Source organism: Danio rerio, chromosome 20 (genome assembly GCF_049306965.1).
Source record: "Danio rerio strain Tuebingen ecotype United States chromosome 20, GRCz12tu, whole genome shotgun sequence".
NCBI classification, from domain to species: Eukaryota; Metazoa; Chordata; class Actinopteri; order Cypriniformes; family Danionidae; genus Danio; species Danio rerio.
The window spans coordinates 28,262,376-28,282,232 of NC_133195.1; the positions used below are offsets into that span (position 1 = coordinate 28,262,376).

At 34.6% G+C, this 19,857-nt stretch overlaps 2 protein-coding genes and 1 long non-coding RNA gene across 24 annotated transcripts in view; 2 read left to right on the plus strand and 1 right to left on the minus strand.

Annotated features, from left to right (window-relative positions):
- On the plus strand, positions 1-7,478 carry cyp2p10 (cytochrome P450, family 2, subfamily P, polypeptide 10). Of its 14 annotated transcripts, none has more exons than XR_012395433.1 (9): positions 1-286; positions 1,373-1,538; positions 1,613-1,762; positions 1,846-2,006; positions 4,931-5,107; positions 5,286-5,357; positions 5,444-5,631; positions 6,880-7,021; positions 7,116-7,478. XR_012395433.1 is itself a non-coding variant. In XM_073932241.1 (9 exons), the coding sequence occupies exons 1-9, from the start codon at positions 95-97 to the stop codon at positions 7,289-7,291; spliced, it is 1,422 nt and encodes a 473-aa protein (XP_073788342.1). In that variant the 5' UTR covers positions 1-94; the 3' UTR covers positions 7,292-7,478.
- Positions 7,356-19,857, plus strand: part of cyp2j20 (cytochrome P450, family 2, subfamily J, polypeptide 20) — a 22,824-nt gene continuing 10,322 nt past the window's right edge. For 2 of the 3 annotated variants that reach the window (XM_001337745.9, XM_073933272.1), the window contains exon 1: positions 11,289-11,500. In XM_001337745.9, the coding sequence (XP_001337781.3) occupies positions 11,309-11,500 (192 nt within the window). In that variant the 5' untranslated portion in view covers positions 11,289-11,308. Of the gene's footprint in view, positions 8,238-11,288; positions 11,501-19,857 lie in introns of those variants that run through there. The other variant, XM_073933273.1, reaches the window with a different exon arrangement.
- LOC110438177 (uncharacterized) overlaps positions 13,881-19,857 on the minus strand; it is a 7,560-nt gene continuing 1,583 nt past the window's right edge. For 2 of the 7 annotated variants that reach the window (XR_012395710.1, XR_012395711.1), the window contains 12 exons: positions 19,720-19,753; positions 19,534-19,563; positions 19,373-19,442; positions 19,019-19,048; positions 18,853-18,922; positions 18,740-18,767; positions 18,533-18,560; positions 18,356-18,425; positions 17,955-17,999; positions 16,842-16,975; positions 16,632-16,763; positions 13,881-14,157 (listed from right to left, as the gene is read on the minus strand). This is a non-coding gene — a long non-coding RNA (uncharacterized lncRNA). Of the gene's footprint in view, positions 14,158-16,631; positions 16,764-16,841; positions 16,976-17,954; positions 18,000-18,355; positions 18,426-18,532; positions 18,561-18,739; positions 18,768-18,852; positions 18,923-19,018; positions 19,049-19,372; positions 19,443-19,533; positions 19,564-19,719; positions 19,754-19,857 lie in introns of those variants that run through there. The other 5 variants (XR_012395712.1, XR_011007782.2, XR_012395714.1 and 2 more) reach the window with 5 other exon arrangements.

Consider the following 19,857-nt stretch of genomic DNA (forward strand, 5'->3'; position numbering starts at 1 on the left):
GCGCCACCACTTCCGATGAGATTTTGTGCTACTTCCGGCAGCGTATGTATCCGTTATTTTTTACAGTCATTGATCCGTTCTAGCAACAACCGTCATGGATATGTTTTATTTTTACGAGTGGGTCGATATCAAAAGTATTTTGATATTTCTGTGTGTCTTTTTATTACTGAGCGATTATATAAAAAATAAAGCGCCGAAAAACTTTCCTCCTGGACCCTGGTCTTTGCCATTTATAGGAGACCTTCATCATATCGATCCAAACAAGATTCACCTTCAGTTCACAGAGGTAACAACTTGTTTTTGTCTATGAATAAGTTAAGCAGTAGCAGTTATGACTGCAAAATTAAATAATACCTTATAAGTTACATAGCTCTGATGAAAAAAAAGCAGACAACGTTAACGTTAGAGCTTGGCGCTGTTTTTCGTAAAGGTCGATATAAGTTATTAAAAAAGCGGGGATAAAAGTCCAAAAACTGACTAGAAATATCAAACTAAGCGTCCTCGCTTAAAGTGGTTTCATAACAGCAAGTAAGATTTTTTGATACAACTACTTAGTCCATTTTAAATCGGTTTAAACAGTCCTCCAGATAACTGGGTCGAGCATATTTGTTGTATGTGTGCTACCATGGCAACTACAAGCAATGTTCACAGCGAGCGAGCAGCATTTGTCTTTAGAGAATTTAAACAATACAAACAGTGCTGTACATATAAGAGTACACCTATATTTCTAACCTAGTAAAGCCTTTAAATTGTGCTTAAAGCTGTGTTATCCCACAAAATAACTATAAAAATATAAGGTACTGTAATCATGGTAAAGACAAGAGAAATGAGTTATTAGAAATGAGTTATTAAAACTTGCAATTTAACAGTAGGGATTTTAAATGGACTAAAATAAATGAATGAAGCAGACTTTTAACTTAGTATTTAAGCTTAGGCAACGGAGTGGCGCAGTTTGTAGTGCTGTCACCTCACAGCAAGAAGGTCGCTGGTTCAAGCCTTAGCTGGGTCAGTTGGCGTTTCTGTGTGGAGTTTGCATGTTCTCCCTGCGTTCGCGTGGGTTTCCTCAGGGTGCTCTGGTTTCCCCCACAGTCCAAAGACATGCGGTACTGGTGAATTGGGTAAGCTAAATTGTCCGTAGTGTATGAGTGTGTATGGATGTTTCCCAAAGATGGGTTGCAGCTGGAAGAAGCATCTGCTGTGTAAAACAACATATGCTGGATAAGTTGGCGGTTCATTCTGCTGTGGCGACCAGATTAATAAAGGGACTAAGCCTAAAAGAAAACAGTGAATGAATGAATGTTTAAGCTTACTCTTTTTGTGATAATTGTGTAACGTGCATGATGTAATGATGATTACAAAGCTTTTTTTTCAGTTTGCAGAAAAATACGGCAAGATTTTTAGTTTTAGACTATTTGGATCAAGAATTGTAGTGTTGAATGGATATAACCTGGTGAAGGAAGTGTATACACAACAAGGTGACAACCTCGCTGATCGACCCACATTACCCATAACTTCTGCAATCATTGGAGACAATAGAGGTTAGTCTAATATCAGAACATTAAATTATCAAAATGTTAATCAATTACCTGTAAAATGTCTGTTTTGTAAACAGGTTTAGTGGCCTCCAGTGGATATAAATGGAAGCATCAGAGGAGATTTGCGCTCACGACACTTCGAAACTTCGGATTGGGAAAGAAAAACCTGGAGCTGTCCATTAATTTTGAATGTGGCTTTCTGAATGAGGCCATTTCAAATGAACAAGGTATTTAGTGAGGTTTTTGATGGATGCAATAATTGAATTGAAAATAATTGAAATTTTCTATCATTTAAAACTTTTTATTCAAGGTCGACCCTTTAACCCTCGCTTACTTTTGAACAACGCTGTATCAAATGTGATCTGTGTGCTGGTGTTTGGTAATCGCTTTGAATATAGTGACCATCACTTCCAGAATCTGTTAAACAAAATCAATGAATCAGTGTATCTGGAAGGAAGCATCTTTGTTCATGTAAGTAAGCATTTTCATCATCCTGTTTTAACAGGTTAACTCTCCTCTAACTTTTCATTCGATCAGATTACTACAGTGTCCCTAAAAGAACATTTGCAAAAATAATAAAAGTAAATAATGACTTTAGTGAGCTCACTCAAAACGGGTGTACACAAGAAACCTATTTATTACTAAATTTAAAACTATCTTATGTGCACATGAAATGTACGGCACACACAATGGTTCAATTTATAGTTTTTATGCAGTTTTCAACTTTCTGTTGACAGAGGTTTTCAAAGTGTGGGGTGCATCTCTCTAGGATGTAATATAAGAGTCATCTTCTGAGAGTGAGCACTCAGAGAGAAACAGTGTGTGATGGCTGAATTCAATTTAATTTTGCAATGTATTGTTGGCAAATACACGCTTATGTGTTGAAATGTCCATCTTAAAGTTTAGTCATTGATTCATTTTCTTTTCAGCTTAGTCCCTTTATCAATCTGGAGTCGCCACAGCAAACGGAACCGCCAACTCATCCAGCATATGTTTTACGCAGCGGATGCCTTTCCAGCTGCAACCCATCACACACCTTCATCCATACACACTCATTCACGTACACGCACTCATACACTATGGTCAATTTTAGCCTAGCTAATTCACCAGTACCGCATGTCTTTGGACTTAGGGAAACTAGAGCACCCGGAGGAAACCCACAAGAACACGAGGAGAACATGCAAACTCCACACAGAAATGCCAACTGACCCAGCTAAGGCTTAAACCGTGACCTTCTAGCTGTAAGACGAACGTGCAAAATTAAAACAGAAGTATGTGTAAAATATGCACTTTTTATGATTGAGTATGAATATTTCACACACACAAATATTATCAAAATATAAAGGTTTGATATTTCTCATATGCATCGTAAATGTTAGAGCTTCAGTTGAGGGAAGCTGTGGTCGCACCAGTGCAACTGCTCTAGTTGCAGTAACAAAATTATGGACCTGTAATTCATATTTCTTTGAAACCCTTTATTCATTCAGTATGGAATCAGGCATTATGATTATACTTCCATGTAAAGCTGAACTAAATTGATTTTAATATTATAGTATCCAGGGTGGCATAGTGGGTAGTGCTGTTTGGAGTTTGCATGTTCTCGCTGTGTTCGCATTGGTTTCCTTCACAGTCAAAAGACATGTTGCTATAGGAGAATTGAGTAAGCTAAATTGTCAGTAGTGTATGTCTAGGTGGTGTTTCCCAGTAATGGGTTGGAGCTGGAAGGGCATCTGCTTCGTAAATCATATGCTAGTTAAGTTGGCGGTTCATTCCACTGTGTGCGACCGCTGATTAATAAAGGGACTAAGCCGAAAAGTAAATGAATGAATGAATTATAGTAGCCTATACTACCCATCTGTATACTCCATCAGCCATTCACCTGGACTACACACCATATCAGGCATTGAGCCAAATCAACCCTCTACAGCTGATACCTATCTGAACACTGATTACTCAGAGCTACAAACTCTAGCTGCGTCTCAAATGGCACACTATGCACTCATGCACTATGTACTTATGCACTTACACACTCAACAGTATAGTATATGTATGTAGTGTCGTCCCAAATGGAGCACATATGTTTTTGTTTTTTTTTACTAAGCGGAAATTTAAACCATTTCCCTGATGACGTTTGACGGTTGCCAAACCAGTGAAATAAATGGCCAAACTATCAAATAATACCTGCCATGAGTATAACCGTATTCACCATCGGAAGGCGCTATAATCACTCTCGTAGAAATATTTTGCTTTTACCATCCAAAATAAATAGTTATCCAACATGTGCGCCCGATAGCTCCGCCCTTTCCGGTACATAAGCAAAGCTGCGGTCGTTGAGTGCAAGAAGCGTCCATCAATCCACACTTTGTTTTATCGACTGAATGAGTGCATCATCTGGGTAATAAAAGTGCACTTATTATTTTTTTTAGAGTTTTGGTGTGAACACACTACTGACACTATTTATACTACAAAATGGCGTAGAATAGTGCATAAGTATGCGATTTGGGACGCAGCCTATATAACAGGGGTGTCCAAAGGTGGTCCTGGAGGGCTGGTGTCCTGCTGATCTTAACTCCAACTTGCTTAACCAAACCTACCTGGAAGTTTCTAATATACCTAGTAAGAGCTTGATTGGTTTGTTCACGTGTGTTTGATTAGCATTGGAGCTAAACTCTCCAGGACACTGACCAAGTTTGGACACCACTGCTATATAAGCTCCATTTGCACACACATGTGCACAAAATACATTCCCATGGCTTAGACAAAGAATGACACAACCTGAATATGTAAGGCTCAAAGTATTTTATGCAAATAGGAAAGTTTCTTGTGTGCATGAAATACGTTGCACATGTGAACTCAAAGTCTTCAATATTTCAATTCTGCAAATGGTCTTTTAGGGCCTTTGTAGCTTACATTTCAGTAGGTGATTTTTTTTTTTTTTTTTTTCATGTTGTCTTTGAAATTACATCTCAAAATTCTGAGTAAAGTGAGAAATGTGCAATATAACAACATTTGAATTTTTATTGTCCTTCAGCTTAGTCGATTATTTATCAAGGGTCACCACAGTGAAATAAGCCACCAACTATTCCGTTATATGTTTTATACAGCGAATGCCCTTCAAGCTGCAACCCAGTACTGGGAAACACCCATACACTCTCACATTCATAGACACACTCATGCACTACGGCCAGTTTAGTTCACCCAATTCTCCTTTGCTGCATGTCTTTGAACTGTGGGGGAAACCTGAGCACCCGGTGGAAACCAACGGAAACACAGGGAGAACATGCAAACCCCACATAGAAATGCCAACTGCCCCAGCTGGGACTCGAACCACTGTGCTAACCACTAAGAAAAATTTATGGTAGAAATAAGCATCCACATAATTCTTTTTCCTTTAGCTCTATAACATGTTCCCGTGGCTCATGCAATTGCTGCCTGGACCACACAAGAAACTTATTACTCTGTGGCAGAGGGTGACTGACTTTGTTCGAGAGAAGGTGAATGAACACAGAGCGGATTATGATCAATCAAGTCTTCGAGACTACATTGACTGCTTTCTAGCTGAGATGGAAAAGGTAAGAACCATTCTGAGGAGGCATCAGTAATTGCTCTAGTATGTGAACACTCTACTAATGATGAAATATGGTTGTTGGACGGAAATGCCTCTTGTTTATGTTGTTCAGCATAAAGACGACACAGCTGCTGGTTTTGATGTGGAGAACTTGTGCATGTGTACTCTGGATCTGTTTGTAGCAGGAACTGAGACCACCTCCACCACTCTGTACTGGGGTCTTCTCTACATGATAAAATATCCTGAAATACAAGGTGAGAGTTTACTATCAGATACAGCATTCATATGCAAATACAAATAATATGCTCACACATTAAACACATGTTTTCTTTATCTTCAGCTAAAGTTCAGCAGGAGATTGATGCCGTTGTTGGAAGCTCACGGCAGCCATCTGGATCAGACAGAGACAACATGCCCTACACCAATGCTGTCATTCATGAGATACAAAGGATGGGAAACATTATCCCATTAAATGTGGTCAGGACTACTTCGGAAGATACTCGGATAGAAAAATACTCCATTCCAAAGGTGGGACACATCACAGTTATTGAGTAGTATGTGCTTTTCCTTCCGCAGAACGTTAATGAAGCGTTCCCTTACATAAAATCACTGCAGTTTTTTTAAATGAATACTGCAGTTTTAGTTAACTTTTGAAAAGTTCAGGTTTTGTTTGGAGTTTGCATGTTCTCCCCGTGTTTGCGTGGGTTTCCTCTGAGTCCTCCGGTTTCCCCCACAAGTCCAAAGACATGCGGTACAGGTAAATTGGGTATGCTAAAAATGACCATAGTGTTTGAGTGTGTGTTTGAGTGAGTGTGGATGTTTCCTAGTAATGGGTTGCGGCTGAAAGGGCATCCGCTGCATGAAACATAAGCTGTATAAGCAAGCGGTTGATTGCACTGTAGCGACCCCAGATTAATAATAATGGGTCTATGCTGACAAAAAATTGAATGAATGAATAAATGAATGAACATACTACTATATTGCCCCTCTCAGTTTATTTAATGTTACTTCAGTTGTACTGCAGATTTTACTGTTGTTGAACTATATTACATTGTACTGTGTTTATACCTCATTATACTTCAATTTTTCAGTTGCATTGAATTAAGGCTACTGCTGTTGTACTTTTCAGTTCACTGCAGTTATTTTTTATTATTTGTTATTGCAAATAAACTATTAAAATTTTAATTAGAAAATTACTTGAATCTAGAAAAACAGAGGACTAAATATTCTCGAAAGATATTGAAGAGCAAACCCTTTGGAACACAAGTGCAGTACAGTTCTTACCACACCATTGGCATATTAGACTACAGCAGCACAAGTGCAGTAAAAATGGAGTTTACTTCTTTTTACTTCAGGTTACTGCAACTTATACTGCTGCTGAGCTTCATTGTACTATATTTAAACTGTGTTTATACTTCATTGTATTACAATTTTGCAATTGTACCTAATTTTACTGCAGTTCTACTTCTATATACTGCTGTAGTACTGCTGTTTTGCTTCAGTTTACTGCAGTTATTTTTGTAAGGGTTGCTCTTTGGTGATTCATTAAATACTGGTCAACAACTTCTGGCACTTTGATTTACAACATTATTACCTTTAATCAGCGGCTTTCACAATGTTTGCTCTGAAGCACAAACTTTAGTTTTATGAATCACCAAGGACAGGCTTCATTTAAAAATCTTCTTTAATTTTCTACTGTAAATCACATGTAGGTTGGCCTGGAATGGATGGCCTTTTTGGCTGAACTGTCATTTTAAGCATCTTGTTGTTCTTCAGGGCACTCTTGTGATTGGCAGTTTGACATCAGTGCTGTTTGATGAGTCTGAGTGGGAGACGCCTCACTCTTTTAACCCGGGTCACTTTCTGGATGCTGAGGGCAAATTCAGGAGGAGAGATGCCTTTTTACCTTTTTCTCTAGGTACAAGAAAACTGTTTCCAAATGATCCCAGTTCAGTTTAGTCCTCCTATAAAGAAATGCATTATAATTATCTGTTGGATTGTTTGATTTTCAGGAAAGAGAGTGTGTCTTGGGGAGCAGTTGGCGAGGATGGAGCTCTTCCTCTTCTTCACCTCTGTGCTGCAGCGCTTCACTTTCTCTCCACCAGCGGGTGTGGAGCCCAGCTTAGATTTTAAAATGGGGTTCACTCGCTGTCCCAAGCCATATAAACTGTGTGCAGTTCCACGCTAAATTAGAAAATACACGTGCAACTTCAAACATTTCAGAAATTTCAAGAAGAAATGAAAAAAATAAAAATAAAAATTTGGTGATTTTTATAAAATACAAACCTATTTACAAATAAGTCTCAAACAACGGGATTATGGGGAAAAATGTTGTTCAAAAACCCAAGATGAAAGAGAGAGAATGTTTTGCAATGCATAAAATAAAAATAAATAAATAAATAAATAAAATAAATGTGCAGTTTTCTTTTTTAGTGCCAAGGAATGAGAATGTTATATAAAGAGAATGTTATATAAAGGTTTATAATAAAATAATACATTTAAGAAGGTGCGCCTCTTTTTAGCTCTGCCCACTTGGATTATTGCGCCAATCTTCGTTTTACAGTAGCAAAAGTGATTCACTGTTTTGTGCAATTGTTAAAGGGGTGGTCCACAATAATCAATAAAAACATATTTTAAACGTTAGTTGATGTGTAATGTAGATGTGTAATATAAATAACATCTCTGAACGTAATATGCTCAAAGTCCAAAGTACAGAGTTAGCTTAGCAAAGTACAGAGTTAGCTTAGCAAAGCTTTCAGCGAACAAAGTTTGGGGACTACAAAAAAATACATCCGGGTAAGTGAGATCACAAAAGCTTCAGTTTATGTGCATTCACCATCCGCACACACCCTGCGTAGCAAGGGGCGTGGCTAGAGGTGCTGTGATGTTAAAGCAGAGAAAACTAAAATACTGTCCAAACAATATTTCCACAGAGCTTGTTCTGTTTCTGTATTTTGGCTTTCAAAGGACACAACACAAAAAGAGAAGTGCTTACAGTTTAATTTTGTTCCAGACAATTATAAAAAAGGTATAGCATTTGACAAAGGACAGCTTCCAGAATATCTCCAAGTTCAGTGTCGGAATCGGCTAAAACTCCTCCAATCGACGAAGCCGTGGATTGTGAGCCACAACCTGTAAGTGTTTTTATTTGTCAATTGATCTATTACATGCAGTTAATGGCAATAACAGTATGTTGTAGCGAGGATGTAAACAACTGAAAATACTGTTTAGCATCATTAACATTTTAGCTACAAATTCATATTTATCAGTCAAACTGCTGTAAACCCACTATCTTCAACAGCGCTGCAGTGTCTTTCTATGTGACCGCTTTCCCTGCATTCTGGTTCTACATTTCTAATAACTCGTAAAAGATATGTGAGCGTTTCATATTACTTACACATGCTTATTCCTAATATATGTGAAAGAGACTTGTCAGATTTTATTTTAGAGGTGGATAAAGGTTCACTGTGTTTTTCAGTGCACGATGTTTAATTAATTTATTGTAATTTAACTCATATCTGACTCCAATTTTAATATGAGGTGGTTTAGAATATTAATATATTTATCCTCATTTTATCTGACACCATTTATAAAACATTGAGAAGCTTATTGTAATATTTCATTTAGATGAATGTTTCATTATTTCATTTAATCTTGTTTCTATATATTACACTTGTTCATTTGGACTCCTATAACATCCTTGTTATAGGAGTCTTGTACAGGCCGAGTATACAATATCTTAATCACAAGCATATCAGTCTTGGTCACTAAACAGAGGCAATTAACCATTATTCTAAAAAGCCAGAAACCTGCTTGCTCATTTTTTAAAAATTTTGTGCGGTCCGGTCCCCATAGATATGCTATCTACTAAATCAAAACAAAGTTATTAATTGGTACCATGATCATTACTATAGAATCAAGCTGATCAATTTACTTTAACTATTGGTATCGTTGAATGATCACCATGACCATATGATTTAAATTGTTAAGTTTAGAGATGAAGGCCTTCCCACATTTAGATTGGTCTCAACAATACTTTAATGTTCTAAATAGAAAACGCATTGTTAGCCTTTTACAGTCTAAGTATACTTGAATTAATGCTAATGTGTTAGTCAAAGCTCTTAGAACATTGTGTAGTGTGCCACGCTGCTCTGTCTATCGTGTTTTAGTTCATTACTAACATGTACAGGGGCTTGTGGTGTTATGGACTTAACAAAATCTACTAGAGTTAATAATCGATTCACAGCAAGAAGGTCGCTGGTTCGAGCCTCGGCTGGGTCAATTGGCATTTCTGTGTGGAGTTTTAATGTTCTCCCCATGTTTGCGTGGGTTTCCACTGGGTGCTCCGGTGTCCCCCACAAGTCCAAAGACATGCTGTACACAGGTAAATTGAGTAAACTAAATTTGTCCATTGTGTATGAGTGTGTATGGGTGTTTCACATTGATGGGTTGCAGCTGTTAGGGCATCAGCTGCGTAAAACATATGATGGATAAGTTGGCGGTTCATTCTGCCGTGGCGACCCCAAATTAATAAAGGGACTAAGCCAATAAAAAAAGGAATTAATGAATTCATTAGTCAGGTAAATGTGGATTATGCCAATTATTCAGTCAATTCATAAACAATCAACATAAGATCAAATTTTAAAGATAAATCAGATCAAAAGATATACCTGACTTCAAAATATTAAAGGCACAGGCAACAAAGTAAAACAGCTACAAAGTCAAAATTTCCAATACTCTGATATTCTGGTATAATAAATCATCTGATGGGTGTTTTGAGCAGAAACGTTATAGACTCATTCTAGAGGCACAGAAGACTTCTCTTAAATTGTGAAAAGGGGTAAAATAGGTGCCCTTTAAAGATACTAAATTAATCAGGAAAATATAATGAGAATGACACAATGAAACTGTTTTAAAGGCTTTCGAATTGTTGGATGTAAGACGAGTATTGGGATATTTAAGATCTTACCAAAAAAAAAAAAAAAAAAAGAAATCTAGAATTTTCTAAGAACAATGAAAACATTTATAAAATGATATTTGTCCTTGTCTTATTTCAGTTCAATTCCTTTTTATTAATATAGTTACCGTGATTTTATAACATAGAAATTTTGTAAAAGGATTGGAGCCAAATAATATATCTTTATATGATAAACAGGGCTATAAATTAACATGTTTTAGTGGCACTGGTGCTCCCAGCATCAACAATTTTGGAGCACCCATGAAAAAAAAATAACAATAATAAAAGAAAAAAAATAATTATATATATATATATATATATATATATATATATATATATATATATATATATATATATATATATATATATATATATATATATAAGCTGCACTCCACTGCAAATTGTATATCAACAGATTTATTGAACCTCCAAATGGGAGCAGCCCACACTGCTGAAATTTCTTTTAAAGATGAACATATATCTTTTTAATCCCAGTTTCAGGAAAGAGAATGGATGGAGCTCTTCCTCTTCTTCTCCTCTTTGCTTTACTTTCTCTTTACCAGCGGATGTGAAGCCCAGCTTGGGTTATAAAATGGGGGCACACACTGTCCCCAGCCATAAAAACGGTGTCCAGTGCCATGCTAAATTAAGAAACATGCAACTTTAATTATTTATTTTTTTTATTGGATTTGGTAATGTAAGAGTGTATGGGTGTTTCCCATTACTGGGTTTCAGCTGGAAGAGCATTCGCTGTGTAAAACTTGCTGAATATACTGGTGGTTCATTCTGCTATGGTGACCCCTGATGAATAAATGGACTAAGAAATGTACAAATGAAAAATATTTGGTGATTTTTTAAAACACAAAACTATTTGCTAATAAATCTGAAAGAAAGTGATTAATAAAGGTGATAAAATGTTGTTTAAAAACTCAAGATCTGAGCTGTGAACTGAGCAGCAGCTTCAGGAGAAAGAACTGTGAAGCAGTCTAGACCTGAAAGAGTGAGAATGTTTATAGGTAATTAAGTGTGCAGTTTTCTTGTTTAGTGCCAAGTTCTTGCTGCAGTCACCTCTTTTTAATAACTGCGATTAATGAGCAAATATGGCTATATCACATACTGTGAGAATGGGTTATATAGGTCTATTATAAAATAATACATTTTTGAAGGTGCGCCTCTTTTTAGCCCTGCCCATTTGGATCATTGCGCCGACCTTCGTTTTACAGTAGCCAGCGTGAGGAAGTGTCAGTCATGGACATGTTGCACTTTTACGAGTGGATCGACATCAAAAGTATTCTGATATTTGTGTGTGTCTTTTTGTTACTAAGTGACTTTATTAAAAATAAAACGCCGAAAAACTTTCCTCCTGGACCCTGGTCTTTACCGATTATAGGAGATATTCATCATATCGATCCAAGCAAGCTTCATCTTCAGTTATCAGAGGTAAAAAAAACAATAACGCTTCGGTCTTAGTTGTTTGAAAATCTGTAAAAAAAATGTAAAGCGGTAAGCTAACTGCAAAGGAACCCGTTTAACTCGCTAAAATGGGAAATTATTAGCAAACTACAAGTAAATCATTTACATTATAGTAACTAGGGCTGCACGATATTGGAAAAAATTGACATTGCGATATTTTTTTCCCCTGCGATATATATTGCGATATTTTATATATATATATATATATATATATATATATATATATATATATATATATATATATATATATATATATATATATACTTAAAACTAGGGCTGTGACGGTCACCATGACAACCGCGTCACCGCGGTGGTCATTGCCACCTCGGTTGTCCATTGCCACCGGCCGTAGTACGTGAAGTCACGCACTTTAAAACACAAATTACTGTTATGTTGCCAAGTATTACATATCTGTTAGAATATAACATTAGGCGCGATTCAGCAAGTTCAAGTTCAACCAAGAATCTTGTTAGAAAACGAACTCTTACATCTGGGAACATTTTGGATTCGTGCCGAACTAGAAAGGTGAACGAATCAATTTGGATTAAGCTTTTTGTATGGGGGTTTTAAGTAAAGTGTGTTTTAATATTCACTGCTGAGTGCTGAGAGTCCAAACACTGAGGAGCAAATCCATCGATACGCAGATCCACGGGTCCCGAACCATGCAAGCTAGTGGCGATTGACGGCGAGGGAAAAAAAGCCATGTAGGCTTAATCAACTCCTGTCTTCTAAACGCAGAAGCCCAGCTCAGCCAGGCATGGCAGAGGCATTTGCAAAAATGGCCAGATACAAAAGAGAAAGTGATAAATGGAAGACATTGACGAGAAATTGAGCATAGGCTATTTGGTAACTACTTAAGAACGCGCCGCTCCGCGTTGCGAGAAATGCGGGCGGCGGAACAGAAGGAGAAGCCCTCTCTCGCATGGTTGTGAAAAAGTAACCTGTCTGTGCTTTATCGCTACAAGCACACCGTCTGACAGTGTATTGCTGGAAACATTATAACTCCATTCTATCGCGGATATACAGTTTCAAGCAGTTAAAGTAATGTAATATTTAACTACAATATTTATAAACAGTTTTGTGTTGTTTTATTAACGAAAGTTCAAAAATAAACATGCACGTTTATACGGATGTTTTATTTATTAATATTAAATTCGGTTATTCCTTAATTTTTACATAAAAGGTAAATTAACTTAAATAGGCTACATTATTTGTTGATGTACGAGATCGAGGAACATTTGCCAGTAAATAATGTTCGCACCACTTAAAAAACAAAACAAATGAATAACTTGCGAAAAGGATGCAATAAAAAATGCAAGCGCTTAATCATTCTTCACAATCGGATTCGTACGTGCAATAAGCCGAGGCTATATTGCGCCGACAAGAACAAGCCCTAAAACTAAGTCTAGAGAGAGAACTAATACTAGTTAATATTAATGATTATAAACACGAACTGCGTTGTATGATAAACGCATCACAATGATGTCGTGATCTTTGCTGAAGAACTGATATGTTATCGCCGTCTCCCCAGCCAGGTTTTCGCATCTGCTTTTTCCCCCTTCTTCTGGATACAAACAATAAAGTATCAGCGCCAGACCAGTGGTTTAAATTATATTTTACTCTCCTGATTTCTTTTCTTTTCATTAAAAAACAATTAAATGTTTAAAGTTTTGTATTGCATACACTCTAAAAAAAAATTCCGTAAAAAAACGGTAAAATGTACTGGCAGCTCATTACACAAATATTTTACCGTAAATTAAAAACGGAAAACTTCTGTTAATTGACAGTGTGTCCACATTAAAAAAACTACAAAATATCAGTTTTTTGACGGTTAAACTACTGTAAAATAACGAAACATTTTATAGTAATTTAAGGGTTTTCTATATAAAAAAACGGTTATTTTCTGTGTTTTTAAGGGTATACCAACAGTAAAAAAGCGGAAATATTTTGTGTTTTAAAAGTATACCTATTGTAAAAAAACAAACAGATTCTGTGTTTTAATAGTATACCTACTGTAAAAAAACAGACAGATTCTGTGTTTTAATAGTATACCTACTGTAAAAAGAGGACTTTTTTGCTTTTTAATAGTATATATACACAGTGAAAAAATGAACAGATTCTTTGTTTTAATGGGATACCTACTGTAAAAAAATTATTATTTTACTAATTTAATGCTCTTCAAGCAGCATAGAAATGGCAGTTGGTAAGGATAAACATATACATATGGGAAATACACTATTAATGGTTTACCATAATAAAAAAAAAACATTTATTCTATACTGTATGTGTAAAGAAGCAGTAAATAGTTTGTTAACTGTGAACTTACAATTAGTACAAAAACAACTTTGCAATTAAAACAGATTCTTTAATGAATACAAATCATTTGAATTCCAAATAGCTAGTTATACATACAATAATACATATTGACATGTGAATCACACAGTGAGAGGTCTTGGCAAATAATCTCATAGCAAATTAGTTTTAAATGTTAGCTTTAAGATAATTGAGGACAAGTGGGCAAAGTACAAGTACTTTACATTAAGAAACCAGGTTAAACTGCAAGATGGCAGGAAACAGACGATACAACTGGGTCTTCTTCCGCTCCAATACTGATACTTCAATGGCTGTAAAAAAAATAAATAAAAAAAAAAAACATTACTAATGACATTTCACTTACAACTGGGGTGATTCCTTGCATGTCAATAGTTTACACAAATGGAAGTTTTATCATCATCTTCTTGTCTCACTCTTGTAATTTCAAGCCTGTCTGACTGACATACTTCCACAGAACAAAGTAGGAGAAATAGGAGCAACATTCTTTAAAATATGATATTTTGTGTTTTGCAGAGGAAACAAAGTCATACAGTTTTAAAATGTCAAGAGTGAGTAAATTATGAATTATCAATTATTCAGTTTTGGGTGAAAAATCACTTTAAGGTTTTTCAAAATAAAGTGTAGGTACTTTTGACAATATTCGGAACAATAATGCAAGAGAGAAACAGTAATATAAACAAACTATGCTGGTAACACTATAATAACTACAGGCTATGATTCATTTATGAAGCATTAGCAAATAGTGAATTCATTATCTGTTAAGCATTGACTCTAAATTAATAGATGTTAGCAGTCGGGTATAAATACAGCTGCAAAATTTGCTACAGCTACAGTTTAATAATTGTGTTATCAAACTTTAATGATTGATTTTACATTACTATATATATATATATATATATATATATATATATATATATATATATATATATATATATATATATATAAAATATTATATTTAATATTGCATTATTTACAAAACTTCTTCCAGTTGTGGCCTAATCTGTGAGGATTATTTATGATTTATAAATCCTTATAAACGACAGTTAAAGGCTCAGTATCAAATGAACATTCTTATCTAAACAGTCTTATCTAAAAAATGTAATTACTGTAAATATGAAACCTTGCTGAATAGCTGGAGTGCCAAAATATAACATAAAACTGGATAAAACAACACTAAAATAATTTAATGATATTACGATGCAACATTTCAGTGTTATTTAGCTATGTTTAAACTGTACAGTAATTTTATTTTAGATAAGATTTATTTTTCATTTAATACAATAAAATGAATTTCATTTTTAGAATATAACTGAATCTTTAATTGTGATTTATAAGGGGATTTACAAAGCATAAACAATCCTCACTTTAGGCTACAAAACTGGATGAAGTAAACAAAAGCACTTATTAAAATAAATATTGTATATACTTTATATACTTATTTTTTGTACTTTATTTACAAATATAACTATTACAATTCATTCATGTATTTTCCTTCAGCTTAGTGTGTACTCACACTATGTATAGTTGCCTTAAACCAGGCCGAAGCACTCTTGTCTTCCCTCCCGTCTCCCCTGACGTCCCACACTCACATTGCATTCGAGCCTGAGCACTCTTACATCATCGATGATGCGCTGTTTAGTTTAGGAAGTGCTCTCAGCACGGAGGAGAATTCTTTAGTTATATTGTTTTAGTCATTTGGGATGCAGTAACACGCTGTCAAATATTTCGCCGAACAGATCAGCCACTTTTGATGTTAATAAACAATCATAAATTCCTTGTGCTGCAGGAATAGGAGGTTTGCTAAAGGCGCAGCTGTGGTGCAGTAAGGGGTTTGCGTTCATTGAACAGTAATAGTGATTAATTTATCCAAATCAAAGTCCCTTGCAAACTGTCATAGATTAAAGACACAAACCCCTCACTGCACAACAGCTGCACCTTTAGCAAACCTCCTAGTACCTGCAGCACGTTGACTTTGATTGTTTATGAGCGTCAAAAGTGGCTGATCTGTTCGGCGAAATATTTGACTGCGTGTCACTGCATATTGAACAACTAAAACGATATAACAATATAAAGAAATCTCCACTGTGCTGAGTGAGAGCACTTGTTAAACTGAACAGTGCATTATTGATGATGTAAGCATGCTCAGGCTCAAATGAAATGTGAGTGCAGGTCGTCGGGGAGACAATCACGCTTCCAGTTTCAAGGCAACTGTGCATAGCATGAGTACGCCCTTGAAAACACCCATACACACTTATTTACAAACACACTCATACACTACAGCCAATTTAGTTAATCAATTTCCCTATAGCTTATGTCTTTGGACTGTGGGGGAAACCTAAGCACCCAGAGCTCTACTTGCTGTGAGGCAACAGTGCTAGCCACTGTGCTGCCCAACTATTACTATATGCCTGAATAATAAGATATATAAATGTTAGTTTGAATAGTTTATTAACCATTTACTTACACATTCTGAATGATTAGAAAAAAAATACACCAACTATTCTTAAATCACTGGTTTGTAAATAATGCTATACTAAATTTAGTAATGAAAAATTTATCATTAACAAAATATAAAAACAAAATCATTAAGCACATTATAGATGTGCTTATAAGTCAAGATTACAGCATTTGCAGCTGTAGTTATAAACTGTATACTAAGGTCTATTAATGTAGAGTTAATGCTTAACAGAACTTTTTGCTAATGCTTAATAAATTAATCAATAGTGTTTAGTTATTATAAAGTATTACTGGTGTGCTTAATTACCTTTAAATCTTCCAAGGATTCTGAAAGTCTTTCTGGTCTGACAGGAATCGAAGGAGTTTAGATGGTATGTTTCTGCTTGGTGCTCTTTTTTCTGCTTTGGACCTACATTCTGGATAGTTACTCAGCATGCTCCTGTTGTAAATACAACAAACATGTATCAACTTACTTGTCTTATAAAAATGAAATAAACTTAAAAATGTAAAAACAGACCTTCATATAAACTCCAGAGTCAGGGCTGCTTCCTTAGGCTACATAATGTTTAGCACATAAGAGACTAAACATGTAGCTCACCACAATTAGGGGACAGCCCAATGATCTTGTTATTGTGACTGTGGACTCTTCTTCTGAAAAAAAGAAAAGTGAGTTGTGTGTTGGGTCTGGTACACGTCCACATGGAAAGAACCTATATAAACATATGGTTTAATATAGGTTTTGATTTAGGTTTTTGAAATATGTGACAAATATAAAATTGGCTGTTTTCCTATATTACATGTACATATATGGGTACATATATGCACACCTATATGTTAAATTATTAATATTATAAATAATATTATAAATATTATAATTATTATGTAAAATTATTCAAATACATGTCTGCTACATAATTTAAAAGAAATTAAAATATATTTACTTAATCAAATATTACAAGAAATAATTATAGTGCAAGAACAAAAATAAGGCAAAAAAAAAAAACAATAAAGGAAAGAAAACAAAATTTAAAAAAATGACAAACCATTTTGTTTTACATTTCTTTCTTTTCCACTATCTTTATACAAGAAAGAATTGACCTTGAAAATGTTTCAGGAAAACGTGTAGACATCATAGCTTTCCATCTCCTCTCACTTATTTGCCATGGTTAAATTCCATAACATGCTAATAACATGTGATACAAAAGTCAAGTGGCACATACATACTGTAAGTTTTTCGCATTTTTTAAGTTAGTTCTTACCCAGAGAGCAAACCTACGTTAAATTAACATTGAATAAATGTTAAAACATCAATCAAACTATCATTGAAACAACGTTAAAAAGTCACCACTGATTTTTAGGCAGTTTTCTACCCTGAAATAATGGTAATTCTATGATGATAAATAGACAAAACTGTCCCAAAATCAGCATTTATTCAACCAAAATTAAATCTTTTTTTTTTTTTTACAATGAACCCAACATTAAATAAAATGTTAAATCAACCACACTATCATACAATTAATGTTGAAATTTAAATTTGATTTTTAGCCAGTTTTGCATCCTGAAATAATGTTATTACAATGACGCTAAATAGAAAAAACGGTCACAAAATTAGCATGAAGGCCTGGCTCACCATCAAGATGCCCACATTGAAATTGTCTCTCTCATCATCAGGTGGCTAAGAGAGAAAAGAAAAGAGATTCAGCAGTGGACCAGTTATTTCCTTATTACTTTAAGCAGACATTACCAAAATAAAGAACTTGTAACATTTCAAATGATGCAAAAATAAATAATATTAATAAATAACTGCTTGGTTTATTTAACAGATTACAGTAGCAGCTTAAAAAACCCAGATAAAACACCCACATCAACCCAGTACTTTTTAGTTTGAATACATGTTAACAAAATTCTAAATTACTGAAGCAAAATGTGTTCATGTAAACACTTAGTAAAAATATAGGTACAAGAAATTGGTTTTGCCAAATAATAAAAATAAAAGCATCAATATAAAAAAAAAAACCCTGACCATTTTACCTCTTAAGCTTGAAAGTTTACTGTCATCCCCTGTACTAAGTACAGATGGTCCAGCACAACTGCCCGAGTTCTGAAAGAGCAAACACATTCTTGGTAAAATGACAATAGATGCAATGCTAAATATAAATCATTTTTTATTTTTATTTTTTGTATTATTTATAAAAATGCAGTACTGACCAGTCAGCATCAATTTTTACACCAACACCTACAACAAAAATAACACTCATTCAGTTTGAAACATGCAACGTAGTCTACTTTTATACTTTACATAAAAAAAACCCCAGCTGTATTTTATTTCATTTGTCTATATCAATTCAAATTTAGTTTGGATTGAACGTAAGATTTAATATTTTTATTTAGATTGCTGTGAAAATGTACCTGTACCTTGTACTTATAACCAAAATTACAGAACCTGGAAGTCAACAAAGCAAAATATCAGTGAACCTTATATGTACAAAACACTTAAAACCAAACAGAAAAAACGCTGAACATTTTACCTCTTAAACTTCAAAGTTTACCATCATCTCCTGTATAAGGTACAGAGGGTCCAACACAACTGCATGAGTTCTGAAAGAGCAAACACATTCTTGGTAAAATTACAATAGATGCAATGCTAAATATAAATCATTGTTTATTTTTTTGGTTAAAAAATGCAGTACTGACCAGTCAGCATCACTTTTTACACCAACACACCTACAATAAAAATAACACTCATTCAGTTTGAAACATGCAGCAGGTAGTCTACTTTTAAACTTTAAACTTTGTAAATAACAAAAAAATGAAAACATTTAAAATCCCAGGTGTATTTCATTTAATTTGTCCATATTAATTTAAATTCAGTTTGGATTGAATGTAAGATTTAAGATTTTAATTTAGATTGCTGTGAAAATGTACCTGTACTTTGTACTTATAACCAAAATGACAACATAAACATAAAGCAAATCTTATATCATATATCAGTGAACCTTATATCTACAAAACACTCAAAATCAAACAGAAAAACCCTGAACATTTTACCTCTTAAACTTGAAAGTTTACTGTCATCTCCTGTATAAAGTACAGAAGGTCCAGCACAACTGCCTGAGTTCTGAAAGAGCAAACACATTCTTGGTAAAATGACAATAGATGCAATGCTAAATATAAATCATTATTGTTATGGTTAAAAATGCAGTACTAACCAGTCAGCATCAATTTTTACACCAACACACCTACAACAAAAATAACACTCATTCAGACAGTCTACATTTAAACTTCACAAACGTTGTGAATAATAAAAAAATTAAAACATTTAAAATCCCAGGTGTATTTTATTTCATTTGTCTGTATTAATTCAAATTCAGTTTGGATTGAATCTAAGAATTTACCTGTAACATGTACTTATAACCAAAATGAAAGAACCTGAAAGTCAACAAAGCAAAATATCAGTGAACCTTATATGTGCAAAAAAAACTGACTCAAAATCTACATAAAAAGATTTCATTTGCGATAACACCATGTGTAGT